Raw genomic sequence first — 24,336 nt, 5'->3', positions numbered from 1 at the left:
GCATAGTGAAATGAAAGAGAAATAATAAATTATAGGTAATGACAGCACTATTTTAGGAGATACAAGCATGCCTTTAGTGGGAATTTTAGTTCTGTTTATACATGGTGCATTTTCAAGTGTTTTACATATATTTCCGTGGTTCAGAACCAGTGCTGACGCTGAGATTCATGGTGGTATAGGCTACTTGGAGTACAAAGAGGCTGCTTGGAATACAAGTGGCTATTTGCCTTATGATGTTGCATTCCTGCTGAAGTGAAATGAAATAATGGGTACGTTATTGAGACTGGTTAAAAGCAAACTTACAAACTGGCTCAAGTATGTGCATAAGGTCTTCTGAATTCAATATAATTTTAACTTTTTTCTTTTTAAATCACTGCTTTCCCGAGAAAGCAAGGTTTTAAGTGAAGATACAGGCTACCCATCATATCTTGGAGTATCTTGTGTGGTTCTTCTATTGTCAACTAATTGTGAATTGCTGAGATTACATCTTAATTAGGACAGGCATACAAATATTCTGGTTAATGAACATGTTTTGTTAGTAGCAGTTCATTAAACAGTGCATGAATCAGTAGCTGACAGCATAAACAAACTCTTTGGAAATAGGGCTACATTTGAAACGAGGTAGTAATTATTTTCTAATGTTGATCTGTGAGAATTAAAATGTATTAATTGATATTTTTTACTTTAAGATGGTGATGTTGCACTATCTTTGGGTCTTCCTTGAAATCATATGGAAACTGAAATTGGCACAAAGCATAGAAAGGCACTTTTGAGTATCTGAAGTCTTGTCAACACCGTGAATGTGAGATCTGTAATGGTGTCTTTTATCTTCTGGGATGAGTTTGACTGTATTCTCTGGGGCTGAAAATGCTGGGTCATACCAACCTGAATGATCTCTTATTTAGTAGAGCTTCTTTGGTGCACTTAATTGTCACTGAATCGCTTCAGCTGAACATAATAAATCTGAGAGGTTGTAAAGGTAGGATACTGTTTGTGGTCTCCCATACTGCTGGACTTGTATTTCATAGGGCTGATATTTGCTGTTATGTGCTTATGTTTTCTAAGAGGAAAAAAGGTGCTTTGAAGAGCAGGACTTGAATGGCTGCTGGTTTAGAAGCAATGTAAGATTTATTTCACCATGCCTGAAAGAAGTATTGGGTTTATTTTTGTTTCATTAGCTTTTTTATTTTAATACATAATAAAGATACTCTTAAGTTTTTGTAAAGAATGTTTTCAGCTTATAATTTTGGTAAAGTTAATGAACAAACATAATTCAACTGTAACTACAATTTTTCATGTTGTTTAAAAGAATACCTTTGTTCCAGTGTTTGTGGTGGCTGGAATGTAACTTTGATAAACTTGAATTTATCCAAGAAAGAAATAGAACCTGGCTTTCAAAGAAATCTGTACCTTGAAATTGATTCTGTAAGGATTCAGTTGCTGTCATCCAGCCTGCAGTTTCTTATTCGTTGTAGTGGCTTCATACCAGATTAGGACAAATGGTCCCATCAGGCATTTGTAGACATGAAATATTAGCAGCTGCAGATTCCATTTCAGTTGCGTCTTCTTTCATGCAAGCAGTTGAACAGGACAAGAGAAGATGCTGCTGAAGCATGCTGTTATCCATCTGTTCTTCACTGGTGGGGGGCCCTCATCTGTATAAGAAAGATCACCACCATGCCGGCTTCAGTAACTGTAGGGTGGGGAAGCCTGATGGTATCGTTTCTTTTTGTGCCTCCCTGCTCTACAAACAGCTCTGGTTTGTCAGGAAATTTTGCTAGTTCAGTTGTAGTGTGAATAATCGTTTCATTGTAATGGAAGAATCCATTGTTCATTAATTATTCCTTTAGGTCTTTCACTGTTGAAATCTGGTCATACTTAGTCTGCTATTACAGAGAAATTAATATTCAACAATTGGGCTTCCAAAAAAACAATGGAGGAGTGAAGGCAGTTCTGGATTATAAGAGATTAAACCTTTATCTCAAGGAGGTCTTGTTTCAAAATTAAGACCTCCCTTTTCATTACAGCAATTTTCCCATGACTTTTCTGATGCCAGTTTATTTAAGTAATTCCTATGTGTGCATTTTTAAAATGCCACCCTTTGTCAAGGCCTCTATGTTCATTTATATTAGTCCAATTTAATATCAGACCGTCTTTTCGCTTTTGTCTCTGAGTCTTTTTCCCACCTCCAGCCTATTGCTGAAGGATACCTTCACTGACCCATCATCCTCTGTATCAGTGGGCCCACCTTTTCTTGCTGCTGAGTCACACCATCTCTTACAGCAGCAAGAAGGCACCCTCTACCTGGGCAGTGATTTTGTCCTCTACCTTACAGATTCCTTCGCTTCTCCGAAGCCCCTGCTTTCTCTGAATTGCTTCTAGGAGGAAGAACAGCAATGAGCAGCTTGCAGGAGGGCTGGATTGTTCCATTCTTTCATTGGATGATTTCAGTGATAGCCTTTTGCGCTGCTTTTAGTGCTGTGCAGACAGACAGCGCTCTAACAACCTGGATAACAGACAGACATGCAGTGATAAACTGTTGAACAGTCTGTGTTTGCAGGTGGAGGTGCGTATCATGTAGAATAGGCTCATCTAATGCCTTGTGCTTCCAAAAGTAAAAAGAGGAAAAAAGTAAGTCATTACACTTGCTGTCAAATTAAAGGTTATTTAAATATGTCCCTAATCACTTGTGTGCCTATAACAGAAACCTCTAAACTACATCACACCAATGTGACGTGGATTCACTCATGATGTTGCTGTTTGCTACATGTGTGATGACTTGTTTTATGCTTAATTTTCTAAGAGACCAGAATGTCCCTGGCAATCATCCAAATAGGTATTATATTGCAAAACCCTCGTAAATATTAGGAAGATGATGGCCTATATATATGTTATTGAGATCAGTTTACTTACAGTTTGAAGGAAATATGTATTATTTAAGACTAACAGTGTACAGGTTAAAAACTTGTAGAATCTGAGATTGGTAGATCATTTTACATTATGACAAAGTATAGGAAAACCTGACTTGAAGGATGTTGCTTGCACAGAGCAAATGCTTTTAAGTTAGGAAAGAATAGAATTAAATCTGCTTTTGTAAGCTTCACTAACCTCTCTAGACAGTTATGACACCTGTTAAACATTGTATGACTTTTCTGCCACAAAAATAGGAAGATTTGGTCATTCAGTTTTTTTCAGAAGCTGTGATTTCAGCACTAGTTTCTAGAGGGTTATTTCCTGCTTGTTATGGATTCATAGTGGGTTTACTTTTTTTCTCCCTGCCTATTTCTCACTAGTTCTGTTCCCCACCAGGATATAGCTTTGATAATAAGTCTACAATAGGTAGACTAGGAGTAGAATATTCACCTGAGTATCCTGCCCTGAAGGACTTGAAGGATTTCTAGCTCTGTGAATTTGTATATTTCAATTTATAACTTTACTGGTTCAGAAAATTCATCAAAAGCTGAGGGAAGGATGGTTTACGGGTTTTGGTGCCGGTGCGCCTCTACGTCTGCACTTTTGATGAGCAGTTTGTTTGCTGTTTCCTAGTGTAAACTCATCTGTTCACCAGACCTTTAGTTTGACTTTCTAAATTTACGAAACAAAGTTAACTTGAATTAATAGTAAAATGAACTGAGCAATATCCTTCTCAAAATCAGATTTCATGACATTCAGGGATTACTTTAGCTGAATTCAAGCCAACAGTTTTTAATATCCTGATTTTCCATACATTATTTATATATCATTTTTATCTAACACTCTTCTGTGATAATACAGGATAACGCTATAAGAGCAGGAACTAGGCAGAGAAATAGAAACCAACACTTACTTGAGAATAGTGTGGACTGAATATTTGCATTAGAACTCCACCTACATGATGTGTGAACTGTGAATTGAGTGTGAATTCAGGCAATAATAATAAAATGAAGTAACATCTCATTAGAGTGCTTTTTTAGCATGGAAATGATGGGCAGCTTAACAGCATCAGGTGTGTTTCTATAAAACCTTTCATTCAATTAGATTTGCAGTAATCATAGAATTTGTGATTTAATTTATTAGGAGAATCATCTCTCTCTGTAAATACCTATTCTTTGCTTGCAAATACTACACTTAAAGATCAACAACTGAACCATTTAACCATAAATATTAAAAGGTAGCCCTAATGCCAACTGCAGCACTTTTGAGCTAAATCTGTACTACTTTGTGAACTGGAGTTATAACTTCTCAATTAAATTCCATCACCTACAGGAAGCCAAGGCAGCTGTAGAAGAGACAAGAGCCCTGCGAAGTAGGATTCATCTTGCAGAAGCCGCACAAAGGCAGGCTCGGGGAATGGAAATGGACTATGAAGAAGTTATTCGCCTGTTGGAAGCTGAAATTGTAGAGCTGAAGGCTCAGCTCACAGATCATTCTGGCCAAAATAAAGTAAGCAAAGCAGCCACTGGTCGTAGTTACCATGGTTTCCCTGCTGTTGTCATGTATCTTGTTTTCATTTTCTTTTCATCTGCTCTTCCAAAGTAGGTCACTGTTTGTCTTGTATTATTCAATAACTGGAATGGTGCGTAGGGAAGGAGGTAATGTGGAGCGTATTGCGTCTTCCTTTATCCATATATCTTTGGGTTGAAAAAATAGGAGTTGGAAGCATATGTGGGTCATGGGTCAAAATGGCACATCTCAAGCATTAAAGCATGGAATAGCTTCCAGGCTGCAGATTTATTATCTTTAAAGACTATACATGTATTTGTATGCTTTTGTATTTATATAAAAATGGCCTTCATGTATATGTTTGTTAGGCAAATAACAGTGTAAGATCCAGTAGTCTTCTGAAGTAAATTTAGATTTAATCAAGATAATGATTTAAGGCTACTAACAGTATCCTGCAGAAACAAAACCAAACCCAACCCACAGCATTTTTAATTGAGCCTCATATTTTCAGACCACTTCATCTCCACTGAGGCATTTCAGAACACACTAAGGAATAAAGTGTTTGAGGTCTTTCTAAACTTTTCCTCATAATTGCAGATCCATTTTCTACGCACAGTTTGAACAAGTGTAGACAGGTTCGTGTTTGTGTGTTTACCTTGGTTTCTTCATGGTACGGGAGTGTGCGTATGAATTGATGAAGAAAACCTACTGAAACATCATCTTATTTCATCATGAGAATTAGTATTGAAAGCTAAAACTGAACTCTGTGATATACAAGCTTGCCAAGAAGTGACATAGCGAGTACTTGTAGCTCCCAGGGAGGAATTCCTCTCATCTAATCCTCAGTGTGTGTGATGAGATGAATCACACCCTAGTTCTTCTTTCTGGGTGAGATGCCCCATCTTTAATGTCTGGTATTTTCAAAGCACTGTTTGTTTTCTAGGACTTGAATAAATACCAGAATTTGAAGACATTCAGAGCATGTGGGTTGTTTTCTCAACGATTTGGTTTTCAGATGCTAGCTTGAATTCCTGAAATTCTGAATGAGCACTTGAATGTCAGAGTTGAGGTTTGATTCTCTGCACTTCTTACTCAAAAGAAGCAGTATCAAGGAGGTAGTGTACTCTAGGTAGTGTCAATTCTGTGGTATGCTCTTTTTGGTATAAAAGAATAAGGTCCATGTGAGGGCTTGCCAGCCACTTCTCCAATAGTGGCCAGTGAGATTGCAAAAAAAAGGGTGTTTTAATCCACAGGTTCTTTGACATTCAGAGTGATCATGATGTTGCTGCTTTATATAGTGTGTACAAACAGATATGTCTACTCGTTTGCTTCAAGTAAAGATAATGGGTTTTTATAAGGATTTTATAGTAGATAGTGGGCTTTCAGACAAGATCACCTACAGGGATGTTAAAGTTTATTTTTAATGGTAGTGATATTTTCTTTAATTTGGAGAGTATTTTGGTGTAAATGATCTGTTCAGCAGCCAGCTTAGCTAAACAAATATGCCCATATACATGTGAAGACTTCACTCGTGGTCCTGTTGCACAAACAGTGCTAGGAACTCAAGCTGAAACTTAGAGCCTCCAGAACTTAAGCTAATGAGGCTCACATTCTCTGTAGCTTAAGTACAGAGAGATGCATAACACTGATCAATAGGTTATACAAGTGCATGTAGAGAAATACTAGGGGGTAATTTTCTCCAAGAGATGCCATAATTATTCAGTTTCCCAAAGGATGTACAGATACAAACCAACAGACTGACTTTATTCACCTTATTCACTGGCTATTTACGCCACCCTGCTGACAGATACTGTCACCATTATCAGGCTGGTGTTTTTGATCCATTCATGAATCAGTTCAAACTGAAGTTGCAGCCCTGTCACTGCTGTTAGCTGCCAATTTCAATTTACCTTTGTATCATTTGCCCAGAGCTGTTGCAGTGTGGGAGCTGATTTACTAGCAGATCACGTATACCTGCCTCAGGAGCAGCTGTGTTTGTCAGGAACATGGAAAAGTGTGTGTTAAACATTTCAGACATCCATTTCCATTCACACCATGTTATCTCTGTGAGCCTCAGCAGAGAATGATTAGAATAAAAGCCTTAAAATATCTTTCCCAGGATAATATCCAAGACTTGAGAAAGAGAGTGACAGTGCTTGACTGCCAGCTGCGGAAATCGGAATCGGCTAGGAAGACCTTTGAGGTGGCTACTGAAAAGTTACTCCAGTTTGTGGAGGTAACTTTGCCTTTCCTTTCTTGAAGTATTTTATTTGGAAAATTTTTGTGGTGATGTTTCTGAGGAAAGGACGTAATAAACTGACTAAAACTAGTTTGCAGAGATCTCTTTATTGTTACAAATAAAGGTGGCACGTAAGTGTACAGATCCATGTAGGAATTTACTTAATCTTTATGGTTTGCTCTTCTACACAAATGAAACACATCAGGTAATTTTTTTTTTCACCTAGATTGTCATAAACCCATCAATTTCTGAAGTTTCCCAGAGGCAAAAGTAATATTTGATAATATTTTGAAACGTTATGGGAACTGAGTGATGTTGTTATATTCACTTCATTTAAAGTGGCTGTAATATCTTGGTTTTTACTTTTACCCTTCTAGCTGGAAGAGGCTAGAATCTTTAATTACAAATCCAATCCCCCTCACCCAAGTAGAACATCATATTATAAGCTATTAACTTTTTGACTGTGGTGGTTTATAAACTGTTAACTTTTGGTTATGGCCAACAGATCGTGCATGAAGTACTGTCAGATAACTCTACTCCCTCAACAGCTTTAAGGTAATGGAATGGCATAGTTATTAATATTGAACTGACAAAATTCATGTTGAAAAACTCTACCATTGTTTCAAATTCTCTAAAAAACATCTTGTAACTATTTTTTTCTCTACTTTTTGCTGTATGCTTCTGAGTGTCATCTTATTGGAAGAGAGGGAATGGCATGAATTATAAATGAGGCTTTCAGGATACAGCTTCATTAAAAACCTCAGCATTAAATTAAAGCAGTTAGTAATTACATAGCTATGGTTGTCTGGATGTTTCCATAAAGTAATTATAATGTGTTAAGGATTAGTTAAAATTGCAAGGAACCTTAATAGTGGGTTATAATTTTATTTTATTTTTAGGTTTGTCCAAGTGGTTTTGCATCATCCTTAATCCAGTAGCACATATATAAATTGAATATATGGATATCAATTTAAGTATGGTTAACAGCATAGAACAATTGGGTCCCTGAAAGCAGCGTCCCTTCTTAAATGTTAATATGAAAATCACTTTTAAGCAAGTTACTTTCCTGACACCCACTAGTTCTTGACGCTGGATTTTGAGTCATGAATGTTGCTGGAATTGAACTTTCCTAATGCCTTTATTGTACAGACAGAGCCGCTTCTGAGGCGAGCTCATCAATTTGATAGTGGGAATCTTTTTTTGTTCATACAATGAGATCAAAACCGATCTAGAAACACAGTTTTGCTTTATCAAAAGTAACCATTTCTTTTAGAACCTTACAAATACATAGTAATTTTTGTTCACTTAGTGACAGAACGTCAACATTGCCTGCTAAAGCACTTCTCGCACGGTTGGGAAGGACTGGACCTACTGTCACAACAGCTCTTGCAGCAGAAGCCAGAGACCTTGCCAAGTCTGTCCGTGCCATTTTGGAACTAGATTGTGAGTGAGCATGTATGTCTTTGTGTGCATGCCTGCATGTATACACACACACATAAATACTTCCTTTTTTCCATCAAATGTCCTGATTTAGCATCTTGCTTGCTAACTGAGAGCAGTGTTTTAGTAGTCACCATGATTCAGTTTTCCTTTTTTCACTTCTGTTATTCTGCTTCCTTTGCCTTTTGCACAGTCTCTTTACTTTTGTGTTCATCAACAGGCTTTTATCTAACAAAGACCTGATGAAAGTGTAATAGTAAGAAGTTATTTTGATGCTGTTAATATCATTCATCACTCTTCCAAATACAACATACAGAGGACTTTCTGTAGTTCAGGGTCTAAACATTAGGAGGAAGCAGCACAAGATATTCTAGAGACTTGGGTTTCCTTGTCTCAAAAGACATCACCTGCAACTCACTGGTGGGAATATTTACATTGATCTTGATGGGCTTTGAACAAAAGTGGTGAATGCAGATTAAGTCAACAGGATTTTGGAACATGAGCTTTAATAACTCGGTATCTTAAACCACAGAGAAAGAGATCCTTCTTTCAAGACCTGAAGGATGCATCAGAATGAGAAGACTTCTCCAAGTTCTTAGAAAAGCAGAGAATTATTGTTAAGGACATTTTAATGTGAGTTTTGAAGTCAGGAAACGTCCTTGGGGAAACAAATCAGAAGATAGAGACTTTGATTTCAAATTGGATGTGAAATGGCAGAATAAATCATTGATAGCACCAGAGGGACAGGGCAGGTTCGGTGTCAGTTCAGAATGCACCTGCATCAAACTAATTAAAATATTAAGTTATTCTAGAGGACATTTTTTCCTGGAAATCTCAAAGCAGAAAATTAATGCCAAAGTGAGGAATATGAACATTTCCCAAATCACGTGGAGTTAGCACAGTTTCCTGGCTGTAACGCTCTATTTTCGTATGGGCATGTTTACAAAACGTTGTTCTGCTGAATTTACATGTATCAAAGTATCTAAATGAAGACTTTCTTGCTGTAGGGAGTGAATGCAGCCTGCAGTTTCATTGGGAGATGCATGTATATCCTCAGGTCGTTAACAGAAATCTGTTCCCATTGGTAAACATTATGCGAGCTCATGAGCAGTTACTGTAATACATGCATGCAGCTGCAAATCTAAAAAACAGCTGTGCCTTATTATATGATACCCAGTTCAGATCATTGAAACAATTGTATGTTTTGATTGTATTTACCTGTAGTTGGGCACAAATGTCAGTTCTAATCCAGCAAAAACAAAACAGAAATGGTCTGACACATTACAAGAGTTTTTGGAAAGCTGGTGAGTTATGGTTGACAATAATCTTTGTATCAAAGACTTGAATATCTTTTTTACCTTGTTTGAGAATTCATTTAGAAGGGACTGAATAAATATATTTGTAGAGGAAATGTTTCAAGATACAAAAAATGCCTTATTTGACAATATTAATGGTTAACTATTCAGTATTTCTGGCTAACTATGACATCCTATGGGGGAGTAAGATACAAAAATTGCTCAGAAGGCCCCAGAATATTAGAACTAGAGTTACTGTTGGAAATAAAAATAACAGTGGCCAGGAGAGGAGATAATTGGTTTTCCATTAGTGACAGTGGTAGAGTTCTGTCACATTGAGTCGTTTCTATCACATTGCACAGGAAATCGTGCAAGGAGAACTTTTAGTTCTAAATGTGACTGGATTCTAACATCTCGTTGTGTTGCATGTAATAGGTAGGATACATGTTAGAAAGCTCTGGAGCCACAGCAGGGATCCATTTTGTGAACCTGAGAGTTAAATATAGCTCTGCAGAGAAGGATTTAAAGATTGAACGTCATCCTTCTGAGTTCATTCTGATTTGGAGAGTATTACAGATAGATTTGGGCTCTGACAAGCTTGTGTATGAGATTAAAGCTTTAAACCTTGCTTGCTTTCTCTCTCTGTCCCTCTTGCTCAAAATATAGTAGTTAAGGCAGAGTAGCTGTTTAGTAGCATTCTGTCTGCAGTCTTCTATGCCAGATTCTCACAAAATGTTTCCTGTATGATCTTCCATTTTCTTCCAGATGGGCTGTCATAAAGAGGGGGCTCTCAAGTATGTAGCATCTCGTAAATATCATACATCAAAGAGAAAAGTACAATAGACTTTACGTTGCAGACTGAAGGTTTTTCTTTCTTCTGCAAAGATGCCCATGATGTAATAATTTCTTAATAAGTTCTTAGAGAATTGAAATTAATATATGTGAGATTGCTAAGTGCATGAAAATGTACAGCTGGGCAACCATTTTACCTTCTCAGTAGAACTTCTCTTTCATTAGTTGCTTCATTTTCTACAACACCAAGTAAAGGAGCCCCAACCAAAATACCTTTTGATTCATTTACATGTGAAACAAATCTAGATGCAAGGATAAGGTTGTGGAATGTTCTTCCAAAAGGAAACTGCTTCCCTTCTTGAAGATCATGCTTGAGAACCAGGTCCAAATTACATATTTATTTATTAGCCACCCAAACTATCCTTTTCCATCCATAATAGCACAACATTTTGCCTGAGAGGTTTCAAGAAGTTCAGTGTATTCCTGAAAATCTCTAAGCACATATTGCCTTGTGATAACGCCGCAGATCAGTTTTCAGCTGTGTAGGTTGAGTGACAGCTATGTGAAATCAGTTTGGCAATTCTTCAAGTAAGGATTCTGTTTAAAAAAAACAACCCAACCAAACCAAACTTGTTTTCCAGTGCTTACTACTACAGGATCCTCCAGATCCAGAAATGCAAATAAGAAAGTAACAAACAGAATAATAATCAAGCTCATCCCTTGAAAGGTTCATCCTTCATCTTCTTGAGAGGTTGTAAGCTATTTTTAGAAACAAAGTCCTGAGAGGCCTTTCTGCTTTGTAGTATATGAGCAGCTCCTGAAGACATAAAATTACTTTCATCATACAAAGGGTAATAATGCATCAGTGAAAGAACTGTAGCATTTAAAAGTAGTTGCTGGCTGCACTTAGTAGACCATATGGTGCAAATCATGCTAAAAAAAATTGAGAAAGCATTTTCTTCTTTCCTATTACAAAATTAGAAAAGAAATATCCTTGGTACTGGTAATGGCCAAAATCTGATTAACCCTGGAACATGCTTATCTCTTCATAAAATAGCAGGCAATCGGCATTTTGAAATGTGCACTAGCATAATGCAGCTTTCAAGTATTTTGACGGCTGATTTCCTCATTCTGCCTCTGAAATTTCTATCCAAGATACAATCTTGCTTTTGTTGATGTAATCCCAGTCATCAGTATCCATTAAGTGCTATGAAGCCTCTTTCTCTGCTCAGCAGGAACTCAAGCACTGCATCTTGAACTACTTTTTGCCCATATGTTCCTTTAATCTGTTGCCAGCCTGGGATCTGACACACGGCAGTCATGCTGAAGTCCTCTGAAATGGTCTCCAAATTAATATAGCTTCCAAAGTTCCTATTCCCTTACTGATATTGTATCACTTGGGTGACGTGGTTTAGGGTGAGCTGTTCCTGCCCATGGCAGGGGGTTGGAACTAGATGATCTTAAGGTTCTTTCCAACCCTAACTATTCTATGATTCTATGATATTGATCTTGCTAGTCACAGTAGTTACTATGCCTTTGATTATGAAGATTCTACAGGCAGAAGATTAATTTTCCAGTTTTTGTATTACTTTTCTTTGTATACCATCTGCCTATAAAAAGAAGGCGATGGAAGCTGCTGGTGGTAGTGTCCATTAGTGCTTGTTCTCTTGATAGTTAAGTTGCTTTTGATCTTTGTACCAAAGTCTTAAGGTCTCAGGCTGAAATATGCAATCTACCCATTTCTTCAGTTTAGTCTTTTAAACTATATTATAGTCAGTTGCCAAAACCATTGCATGTTTAGCAAAGTGTTAGTTGTCCCCACAAATTCTTTTGACAGCGTAGGTGAAACACAGTTAAGGTAAAGCAGCAAGTCTTCACAAATACCAGTTTTGCTATTTTGAGAACTTTTAATCTTAATATCGCTAAGTATTCATCTTTCTTCTCTATTTATTTGTTGTTTATTACAACAGAATTAATGCCATATAGACTTTTACTGGTTTGTTCCTGAAAAACAGCGCTATATTTTGTACAGATAATTGGCTGTAGTTCAGCATGAGAGTTCTGAAGTAGTTGACATACAAGTGTGGGCTTGTCCCCCACTTTTTGGTGTTTGCCTGTACAGCGAAATCCAGATGTAATTGTAGCATGGGTAGGCATACCCTGGCTAACTTGACTTCTGATAATTAGGCTAATGATATTAAAATGCAGTTGCAGAGGCTGAATATCAAAATACAAGTCTTCTGTTGACCCCAGGAATATTGTCTGGTTGCCAGTGTTTGCTGAAACTCACACTGCTATGTCTTTTTATACTGTTAGTATTAGAAAGAGAAGATTATTTCCTGCCAGATAATTTCTGTGGGGACAGAACTGCGTTGGGAGTGTAGCATACCTTCAATGTTCTTTCAGCTAATGAACTAGAACTGTACCTTTACTTCCTTTCTCGAAGAGCTGCTCAGGAAGGAGCAGCATAATGATAAATAAAGAGATAGTTTGTCTGTGTATTCATGGTGCTGGCAAGGCCATAAATATTTCAGGGGATTATTGAAATCAGAAGTAGAAGGGACCTATTAAATAATACAGTGTACATCCTGAACACATCTGTACAGCTCCTCTTTCTAATAGTTTTCGACTAGCAAAAGAATTAAAATCAGTGCCACGTGCTTTAAAAAGAGGTTTTGTTTGTCAGCTAAACATTTTCTGAGACAGTGCTTCTATTAGAAAATACTCATTTGGTGAAATTAAAACTTCTTATTCCTTTGAAACTTTTAACAAAAGAGGTGAATTTTCCTGAAAGGGAATTTATCAACTTCTATCCAGTGGATGAATTCTCTGTTTTGCAAGTCCCTGAAGGCTGAACTTTTTTTCCTTAAAACAAACATACCTCATGGGAGGGTCATTTCATTTTTGTCAAAAGTCATAATATTCAGTTATTAACAGAACTTTTTACTGCTGATTTTTTTCTGACTTGACATTTTTAAAAGAAATGTCCCAGAATCACATCAGTAATTTTGGAATATGACCTGGTCATCTGTGGCTCCTACTTGCAGAATTATGTGGAATTCTGAGCTATGGGTACTGCAGTCTTACACCACAAAATGTTGGCACTGTATTCCTCATGTAGCATCATGGAGTTATAGCAGATGTTGTCATCTTCTCAAGAACAATGCTCCAAAATCAATTTTTCCTTACAGAAGAGCAGGATTTAGGTGTGCCTGTAGCACATCTTCCTGGCTTCCACTAAGTTCTGAAGACAACATGAGATGTAAATCCTCTTCCTTATGTGGCTGAAGCATCTCCCAATTTGGTCTTGAAACTGGAATTTGGTTGCTTTCTTGTTTGCTCAGTCTCATCTTGTAAAGACAGCATAGAGTAAGACCAGATAGAGTAAGACAGGAGTTTCATGCTGCTGCTGAATGCATCACTTGGTTTGGTCTCTGTGGGGCAGTGGTTTTCTGGTTTCCAGCTCTGCTGAATGGGAAACTTCATAGGAACTGGGATCACTTGTCTTCCAGTTCAACATGTGCTCCATCTGGATTGTAGGTCCCTGCTGTCAACCGTGCACTGTGAGTGACTCTATGCAGGAGCAGTGGCTAATTCACAAGCTGATAATTTGTCCAAAAATCACACTTAAGATTGCAAGAAATGTTCATACCCACATTTTTTCTACTGATCTGAAAACGTGGCTGGTGCAGCACAGGAATAGAGTTTGGGACTTGAACTAAAACTTGGTAATTTTCCTTTTATTCTGTCTTCAATGATGTAAACTGAGGATAACCCTTGACTTAATTTTAATTGTCCCAGCACATAACGTCACATACACATGGGATGAGAAGTGGATCCCTTTTGCCCTGTAATATTGTTTGCCTCATTCTGCAAATGAGACTATTATATTACAAAATCGATAGCTTATCAGCAGCTCTTTAGATACCCTGCAAATCCAATCACAATAAGAAAGCCAGAGGTGAACAACTGATGTACTTTAATAAGAAATAAAATTCAAAGTTGCAATACAGGGAAAATGGATTCTATAACCACCAGGAAGAAAAAAAAATCCAGGCATATTTAATGCAGTTTTCCAAGGTCACAGACAACAATTTAAACGCTTGTTCTACAAAACTGTTTACTTGCAGCAAGACTTTGAATTTTCTGCAAATCATTTAAATCTCCAATTTTGCCTGCATGGTAAATAAGAATGAAGGGTATTAATTGTGACAGTGTTCATAGAACGGTGATTCCAAAAGGAAAATCTGTTCAAGAAGTTGAAAATGTTTCATTGCAATGGAAGGGAAGAGTTCCACTTCAGACATGTAGTAGTATATAATATTTAAAATACTTCCAATATAAATGAAATTAAAATGAGTGTGCATGGAAATTGAGTTAAAAATGGAGCACTGGACCTGTGAGAAGTCCATTTTTCAGTCTATAAATCCAATAGGATCTGCTTTATTTACATCATTTGTAAGCCTTGATTAGGATTGTTATCCCCATTTAAGTAGCACCTTTACACTGTCTTAACCTCTTGAAGTCTGCATTAGAAAAGGAGAATGACTAATTGCGAAGGGTAGACTTGAGAATAGAGGCAGCCATAAGGCATAAGCTCCATCCTACTGGGCTCGGTTTCTTGCCTTTTTATTTTGAATGGCTGTATTTTGGTACTCTGTATTTACTGCAACCTTTTATTGCTGTGTATTTGATCTGAATTGTTTTTTTAATGCCCGGTTATCCACATATTTCAAAGTAATTCAGAATTACAGCTGTGGTTTCCAAGCTGCAGTTTGTCAACAGCCACTGGACCACAAATCTCTTGCAGCCAATTTACAGCTTGTCTACAGAACCTTAACATTTTCATGTTCGTTTCAATTGCAGGGTTCATAATGATAACCTCTCAGAATTTTTGATCCCTGACTCAAACAAATGTGAGATCACTGAGCTAGAGCGTCATCACTGCTGAAATAGCAATGTTTAAGTGCATATCTGTGCTTAAAAGCAGTGCCTATAATGTTACCTAAATAAGTAAGGCCAGTGAAGCCAAATCAAGGTTGAGTAGTTTATTAGTGAGGCAGTAGACAGCAATAAAACCTTTCACAGTTTCACCTTTGGCAGTGTTTTTGTTGTTTGGTTGGTTTTAGTATTAGCGGGATGTAAGTTCAGGCACTGACAAGCCTAAAAAAACCCTGTACTATGAAGCCTGTTTCTTTGGCCAGTACTGGTTTGGTTTTGTAATAAATATTTAGAAAGAGAGAAACAGAGTTTTTTTGAATGTAATATAAGTAAAATATATTACTCCTGTGAAACAAGACCTAAAAATGCCTTGCAAATGGGAAGCAGCAGAAATGTCTGCGTGTGATGTAAATTATACAAAAGTTTAGGAAACTAGCACTTAGATGGTACTTTGCTACCAAGGAATCAGAAAAGATTTAGCCTGAAAGGACCTCCAACAATTCGGTAAGTCACCCACCAGCAACATGAATTATACCTGCATTAATCCAAACAGGTATTTGTCTGGCATATTCCACAGCTTCTATAGGCTAACTATTCCCATCCCTAGTTATCTTTGCCATTAGAAAGCTTTTCCTTTGGCATAAATCCTCCTTATTGCAGCTTAAGCACATTACTACTTGTCTTCATCCCTATAGTTATTGAAAACATCCTGCTGTTTTTCTCTTTGTAGCAGCTTTTAACATATCTGAAGACCAGATCGTCTCTACACTGTTTTCTGTTCCCCAAATTAAACTGATACCAGTTTGCTCTTTTTTTTCCCTCACACAGCATGTCTCCTAGCCATTTCATCACCCTTGTGTTTCTCTGAGTTCTCTCCAGTTCATCAAAATTATATTGAGTTCTGTACTTGAGACCTGCCTGTTGGAGACAAAAATGGCATAAGTTTGTTTGCTTCAATATCTGACACACCAGCTCTTACATCCCCGAATGGTTTTCCCTTTCCCTTATAGCTTTACGTTACTGAATCGTATGAAGTTTGGGCTTTCCTGGACTTCCAAAGGCTTTTCTGCTGAACCAAGGGCTAGCTGGACATACCCCACTTGCTTCTGTGCAGCTGATTATTTGCACCCAGGGTAATACTTTGTCTTTGTAGGCTTTATATAATTACACCCTATTTATTTCAGACATCTAATCCAGTTAGCCAGGCTCTTACAAAATTCTAATCCTGGTTTCCAGTGACATTCCAAGAAATGTCCATTTACAAATGGGTTTTAAATCCTGAATTATCCCTGACCTCTCCTTATTTGGGCTAAAAGCACATTTTGTTGAATGTGAGCAAGGAATGACATGGTTTTCACGTAACTGGTCTTACTTGTGGGTATTGTTACAGGATGTAGAAATTAGACCCCACTTGTTTAATTTGATGTATGAGGGTTAGAGCATTACAGTAATTATGTACAAGCAGAGAAGCTAGATAAAAGGTGACGCTAATAAGGGCAGAATATAGCTTGATCAAATGAAGAATTACCAATTATGAACATGTTGCTAGCCAGTTTATTGGTGATTGAACATGTGTGTGATTTCTAATGTTTCACAGCAAGGAAAAAGCCAATTCAATGTCTAAAGCTTGTATATAAGACAGTTCTTTAATGTGACCTAGATTTCAGAACCCTGTTGTTGCTGGTAGAAAAGCAATTTATTCTCTCTCCATTCACTTACCTTTAATGAGAAAAGATGAGTCAGCTTTTGAATAGGCACTGTCTGTACTGACTTTCAAATCAAAACATTTTAATAATGAAAACCAAGTAAGTGATATTATACCTTAAAATGCAGATGAGCTATCAAGATTTGCTCATTAGGTTAATTTTCAGCATCTCTGAAGGAAGACTTCATTAAAGAGCAGACCTTTAAAATCTACGGACTCGTTTAGTTCATACTGTGAGCCCACTATGAAAAATGTAATTGACTTTGTGTCTCTTCCCATACAAGTTGTGCTTGGTTCTGGTAACTATGGAGACTGAAGTCAAAACCCTCTAGAAATTTTACTGGATGGTAAATACTTTCTAAATAGCCCATCAGCTAATTTCTGTTGACAAAATGCTTAGACTTTTGGTACCTTAATCCTTCATTATAACGTGATGTTTTGACATGAGGGGGGAGGAATAAACCTTCCACACTGTGTAGCATGGAGATGCAGATTGCTCACAGTCAGAGGAAATACACAGGTGAGACAGGAATTGAACCGTGAGGTCTCAGTCTCAAGGCTGACACCCCTCTTCTGTCTTCTGGTCTTACTGAAGTACAGTTCAGACGTAGTTGGCTGGTTATCGGAAGGTGGGTAACCCCATGTCTCCGTGTGGGTATATGTGTCTGCATGATAGTCCAGGAGAACTGTCTCATTATGTCAGGTACCAAACCTTAAAGCAACCATTATAGCATGGAGCTGAACCAAAGGAGTTGTGCATACTCTTGCGCAGTTAATGCTGAGTTAATTTCTATGGCTTCACAACTATGAGCATCCTGAGAGAGCTGGATGCAAGCTGTCAGGGAGAGGGGAACGATCAGACCTTTGTTTCGAGTGTCAATGTATGCTAAAGCTATCGGGGCTCATCTTGCCTCAGAGGGTTGGTGTGCTTTTCTGTCAGTTCCTTCAGTTGTCACATTTTTTCACTTCTTTTCAGTGGGTAGGAGTGAGAAGCTGAGGGCTAGCAGAGCTCCTTGGATATGGTGCACAGTGTGATAATTGAAATGGAAAGAAGTACAGAGAAAGTCAATTGCCAAGGATGATATAGGAAGTTTCTTAAAAGTATATTTTCAGGAGAATTTGCAAGAGGAAAACATAATTGCTTGGTGCTTAGGAAGGAGACCTACATGAGGTAGAAAACATGCGTAAGTCTCGTACTAGATCTGTTATGCCATAAGCATCTTTAAAGGCAATCTGTAACTGGAAGTTAAGGACTGAGATTTTGCTTTGCATTAGTGATTGCTGCGGGTATTATGTTTGAATTCTTTACAGTTGAAGTAAAATGAATTATGATAATTTAGGCACATGGTGGATTATTTTTCCCCATCAGTTTTATATCAGAAAGGAAAGGCATCTATCCTAGCGTCTAAGAACTTTTGACATTCATTTTAAAATATGCTGGCTTTAAAGTCATGTCTTCCTGTAAATAAACCCCTTCTTTTACCTATGTGCAGCTACAGTGTTTTCTGTAACAGGCTAAAAGGATATCTTGCGTTAAGTACTTCTCACAATTCTTGTTTCAAAAGGAAGAAGTATGGCTTTGGTCTGTACTTAGTGTGAAATGAGCTCAGCAGAGTAGTTCTGTGTCTCTCAATTGTAGGTGGTTCATGCCAGCCCCCTGTACACTTTAATTTCATCATCAGTGCAAAAAAGTAAGATATTACTTAGCAAGAAAGGTATATCATGTAATACTACTGCTTTTTAAATCTCAGACAATTTCTGCTCAATTCTAATTTTAGTCATTTTAATTTGTTACCAATGAATGCTTTTAGAAAGCTTATATTTAACTATCACATGCGTCAGTGAGCAATGTGAGATGACAGTGATGGACGTGGGTGGGTAGCACAATAGATGGTGACAAGAGAAGTTGATCCAGTAAAGAAGGGAGGAGATGGATGGATTCTGGACCAGGGTAATCAGGAGAGCAAGAGAGTAGGACAACTGAGGAAAAGAGAAATGCTTTAGAGCTGGGCCATACAGTGAACTGTTCCAGGCTGTTCCTAATTACCAAGTCCTGGTGATGAATGCGTGCAGAGGCTTGTATTTCTGGAGTAAGAACGCGTTATTCCAGCCTCTCTTTAATGAGCTGAAAGTGGATTGGACCAACAATCAGAACAAGAATGTTCTCAAGAGGTACTTCTATGAATTCCTTTAGCCTACATTTAGGCGTTTCTGTCTAGATCCCCAGTTGTGGACCGTAACGTTTCCTGTCTTCTCTTCAGCAGTCTGAAACTCCTCTCTGCCTTCATTATCCCTCACCTCTGAGGGCTTACGCTGTCCTGACCTGATGACTAAACAAACATATTACATTCATGACTAAAGTAGCTGTAATGTTGGAGGATGTACTGCTTAATGGTATGTCAGGCCTCCCAAGAATCAATTGTGAACTCCTGACTATCAGATGTGTGGTATGTGAAAAGGCATTGTAAGCCAAATGGGATGCATCTTGACTGTGTTGTAAGTATCTTGAAATAATAAGCTTGTTTTTTTCAGTGTAAGTTGCTAAATAATTCCTTTTCTCAGAAAGGTGATTACATTATAAAAATAATACTCATTAGTAGTACTTTAAATTCCTTTCATGTCAGCATTTCAATTTCAGTCTTTTTTCAGGTTTTTGTATGCTAAAAAAAGTCCCTGGTTTCACATCAGTAGCTGGTGTAGATGCTCAGATTCTATCCTGTGACAGCAGGTAATGGATAAATCTTCTGGTTTACCTCTGGGCTAAAAGGAGGACTTTACCTTGAAAGAACAGCTTGTATTTGATGAAGCAGACAGCTCAGTACTTCATTTGCTGTATTCTTTCTATTCTTTAGAAGTCAGGATGTTTTATAGTCATGTTATTGTAAAGTATGTCCTGCAAGCTCCAGTGACTTCTGCCATTTCTGCATAATTAGTTGTACATGTTTGATTGCCATCAACTAAGCAGAAGAAAGTATTTTATTGCCTTTTCAAGTGCTGTGCTTGCTTTGTGCGTTCACTGCTAACCTCCTGCATGGCTAAAAATAAGCATCCACTACACCTTTTGCTTCTCATTTTAATAACAGTCCAAATTGGTTTGGGCAGGTTTTTTTTGTTGTATTTCCAATATCCAGCTTCTGAAAAGGTATATTTTTAAATCAATGTTTCAGGAAGATAATAGTTTATCCTTCTTGAGGACACATAGCAGCAACCTCATTGCTTGGATGGCTGTAGCTCTCATTTCTGAAGAATTCAAGTGTACATGGTGGGCAGTTTGTTCTAAATTTGGATTTCCTTATTGTTTAGGTAGGAGAGCAGTATGTCTACAGCAGTGTCTGATCACATATACTGATTGAGGTCATTCTTACTTCCTTCAATCAGTCAGTTGGCTGGTTATCGTTCATATATTACAGTTTCTGTTGTGTTCATACTGTTTCTAATTAACTGTGCCAAGTTATTCACAGACAAATGTTAGAATAGAAAAAAAAACAACCACATTTATAACTGTAATTTCAAAATTACAATTAAGTTCTTAAAATTGATCATATAATTTTTCAGCACACAAAGCAAATGATTTTATAGCTCTCGTTCTGAATTGTAACTTGATAGGATGTAATTGTTTTAATAAGAGATTAATGAGTTTGCCAGCATAGACAGGTCAGTATCTTATGATTAATAAGAGATGGGAAAACACAAGGTCACCATGCCCTGGACATCCAAAGAAAAATATTTTCCCTGAAGCATGGTTTCTAGGATCAAGACCAAAGGGAGACAAGCCAATGTGCCAACCCTATTCTGAATTAGCACAGATTTCAGTTGCTGGTATTTCCCAGATGTCTCCACTTGAAAACTGCTTACTCCATCTTTGCTTTATTGAATTAACAACAACAAAAGCAAAAGAGCAATTTCTTTATAATAGGATTTGATATATGAAAGAAAGGAACGGCATGGCCCCTTAGCAGACCATTATTCATAAAATGAAACACATTTGTTTGTGGGAAGAGCCCTTGAAATGATCTGAAGAATAAAGTGGCACACAAACAAATGCCAGAGTGCGTGCTCCCTTCTGAAAGCTGTTTTTCTGAACCCGCGTTTTTATATTCAGTTCACAAATAAGTAGTAAAATACAGTCTGTATTATTGACAGCCTCAAAAAATAAAGAGCCCTTTTATGCCTGCACCTCGTTGAACACACCTGATAAGCAAGGCTGGATGTTTCTCCACAAATTTTTGCTTTAGCTGTGCCAAATTGCCTGACTCCAAGGAATTCCTCTGCTGGTCTTGCATCATCTGTTACCTCTAGTCTCCTATGTGGGATATTGCCATATTCCTGTAGCACTCAGGAGCCCAAGACCAGCTAAAGTAGCATCAGCAAGTCAGCTTTTCTTCCTCTTTGCATTGCCTACATAGCTCAGAGTGAAGAGCCAAAGGCATTTGGGATCTCAACTAACAAATTTTACATCATTATTGAGGCCATGTGAGGAAGGTTTAAGTGTTGGTAAGAGCTGGAATTGGTGGGTATTGAAAAGAGATCAGAATGCAAAACCTCATTTGTCAAGTGACAGAGGAAGCTGTTCATAATGTCCTTTAGCAAGTCTTGCGTATCGGAAATACTTTTATCAGGTAATTTCTGTTTCTTAAAAGAAGTAAACATTTTTGAGAACCTAAAGTATAAATAAATTATAAGGAGGCAAATACAGGGTAGTTCGGAGCTAGCTTGTGCTCTTTTTGTATACGTACCTTAAAGTATGTATAACTGGAGCAGTCAAGCTAGGTAAAAGGATACATGAAAAAAGACATCCCTATTTCAGTAATTGGTCAAAGAATGTGTTCATTGTAAAACAGAATACTTGTACTATGTGGCTTTTAAATTCCAGAGAGATATTACCTCCCTTAAGCACAATACTTAATATGAGTTCCAGACAAGGTGGTTTAATGATACAAACATAGGATTGTTTAGCCTTAACAGCAGCCAGTTGTAGCCAGACATCCTTTTTATGGTGGATGACAAAGCTGTGAATGCTACTGGAAATAAGTTCCTGCTTCACAAAAGAGTTTTGAGGTGAGATTATCCCTCTGGTAGGCAGCTATCCCTAAGCACTCTTTTCAAACTCATCAGTACTATTTGTATGACTGCTTATAATGGAAGCAGGGTTTTAGTCTGGCCTTAAGGTCAATATAAAGCACTGGACATGCTTATCTTGAAGCATTTAAATAGTGTCACTTTGGCCAAATCTGGATAGAGTCCTAATGAACAGTAAATTTTTGAGCAATTCTTGCTATAGACTCAAAATCTCTTATTTCCTTTGAATAATTCTGTCAGAAAAGAAGAAAAATAAACCATATTTGAACAGCAGTATTTAGATGTTAGGGAAATAACTGTCAGTTTTGAGCCAGCTGAACATTCAGGCTATGGGATCTGCTTTTATTACTTTCATCTGCTCATCTCCACATTTCTTTCGCTTTAATATTTTTTTAACTAATATACTGGGAGAGAACCCCATCCAAGTACATTACTGCACAGTTTCTAGCTTTGTTAACTGTCCAGTAAAATGAGGCTTTTTCCTAATATCTGTATTTTCCCCCTTCTTGCTTTGGGGACATACTTTGATCAAGCTGTATGCAGCTTTTATTGAGGAAGTGTGTATACTGGAAACAGTAGACAAAATCTTCAATGTCTGTTGTTTCATATAGGTTTATAACTTGGGCTGATGCTGATCTTTCTCCTTACTGCAACCAGCCAAGTGTCAATGCTGATGCATTCTCTGTCCTTTTAACCCCAGGAAGTGATACAGATCGATGCGATCCACCCTTTATCAAGTGTCAGGAAAATTTTGCTTGCCCTAGGGTTTCATTTCCTTTCAGCTTTATATAATGTTAACTTTACAATCGTGTTATCACAGCAGGCATCTTGCAGCCAAGGAGGCAGGCAGGCACCGGGGGTTCTGCCTTGCTGCTCGGTAACCAGCTCACAGTTCTGGTATACAGATGACAGCAAGTGGTTTCTTGTTTTAATTCTTCACATCAAATTATAGAAATCTCCTTTGCATTAACCCTAATTAAATGCATATACTTAGTGGAAAATAATGGTAGCCAAATAATGTATTTTGGCTAACGCTCTCTCAGGAGACTGTTCATTCTGTTTGGGCAAAGGATGCTTTGGACTGTATCCATTTCTTTTGCAGGCATAATCACTTTTGCAGTTTTACCTTTTCTTTACCTTGCAAAAGGTAAATAGTCACAAATATTTGTATAGGAAGAAGTCCTGTCTTTTCTGCTGAAATTCCTTTCAAATGTTGTAATTCTCTATTTTTTTTAAGATGATCTATGCAGACAACTGCAGCCAAGATATATTATTCATGAAATTTCATCAAAGACTGCAGCAAGTCACAGAAGAAATTATAAATATGTAGGAAACCTAAGACTGCCAGGGTTTATATAGGCTAAATCTTGTATCTTTCAGACTGTATTTCTGATGGTTTGAGCTCCTGTACCTCCCATTTACTTCAGGTGACAGCTTAGCAGTCTTTCAAAGCAAGTCCTAGGACAGGCAACAAATCTGACCCTGGAGGGTGTGAAAAAATAGAGCACTAGGAAGTAGATCAACTTATGAATGATTCATGGAGAAAGGAGCTTGAAGGAAGTGAAGATGATGTCTAGGGAAACACGATGCAAAACATAAGAGCCTTCTGGCTACCATGGGAAATACCAAGAGATACAAGTACAAATCTAACCATGAAGGAAATGAGTAAAGGGAACAGCAGTGAAAAACGAGTGGAGAAAAAGTAAAAATGTGGAAAAGAAAGGCATTAAAAAAACCTGCAGATGTAGGTGGAACTTTGACGCATATAAAGAGTGGATAGGATATACAATCTAATGCATATATAGTCAAAAAGGCAAATAAAACTGTAGAGATATCTCCGGAGTTTAATTTATAGGTGACAGATGCATTCAGTGTTTTTGAAAAGCACAGTCTTTTGTGTTAAGAAAAGAATACAGAGCATCAGTTTTCATTGCTACCTACGTACCATTCTTCATTTAGAAATGAGAAAAAAAGACATAACTTTAATCAACTCTCTAGTGAAAAAAGGGTTATAATCACTGATGAATGAAACAGGTGATAAGAGGGGATCCGTGTGAGCACAGAGCAGATGCTGAGGTTCTATTTATAATTTAGAAGAGATGTTCTTACTTATTTTGGGTATGCACGTTGCATGCAGGCATGAGGAAAGGCCAGGGCAGATGGAATCAATTGAAGGATGAACCCTATTGCCATTTAAATGATTAGAAAATATCCGTGTTGAAGGAAGGTCCCATATTTCATGGGAGAGGAAGAACTTGTGATCATGTCTAGCATATTTGTGACTTGAAACATCCTTTTCTTTCTTTCTTTATGATGGAGTCAGAGCCTGAAAACTGTTATGCAGCAACTACCTTGTATTTAAAGGGAAGTAGCTGTGGATTATTCTCTCTGAAAGGTAGTAGGTGGCATGTTTTGAGGAACAG

At 37.5% G+C, this 24,336-nt stretch overlaps 1 protein-coding gene across 5 annotated transcripts in view; it reads left to right on the top strand.

The window, feature by feature from the left end:
* The window catches only part of STXBP4 (syntaxin binding protein 4), a 68,791-nt gene that overhangs the window by 24,704 nt on the left and 19,751 nt on the right, over positions 1-24,336 (top strand). For all 5 annotated transcript variants that reach the window (XM_062612720.1, XM_062612721.1, XM_062612719.1 and 2 more), the window contains 4 exons: positions 4,246-4,422; positions 6,542-6,658; positions 7,167-7,216; positions 7,971-8,104. In XM_062612720.1, coding sequence (XP_062468704.1) covers positions 4,246-4,422; positions 6,542-6,658; positions 7,167-7,216; positions 7,971-8,104 — 478 coding nt within the window. The remainder of the gene's footprint in view (positions 1-4,245; positions 4,423-6,541; positions 6,659-7,166; positions 7,217-7,970; positions 8,105-24,336) is intronic.

This window comes from Pezoporus occidentalis, unplaced genomic scaffold (genome assembly GCF_034315485.1).
Source record: "Pezoporus occidentalis ecotype Australia unplaced genomic scaffold, CSIRO_AGI_Poc_V1 ctg160, whole genome shotgun sequence".
NCBI lineage: Eukaryota > Metazoa > Chordata > Aves > Psittaciformes > Psittacidae > Pezoporus > Pezoporus occidentalis.
The sequence above is the reverse complement of the archived record's forward strand: the minus strand, read 5'-3'. Positions and strand labels throughout refer to the sequence as shown.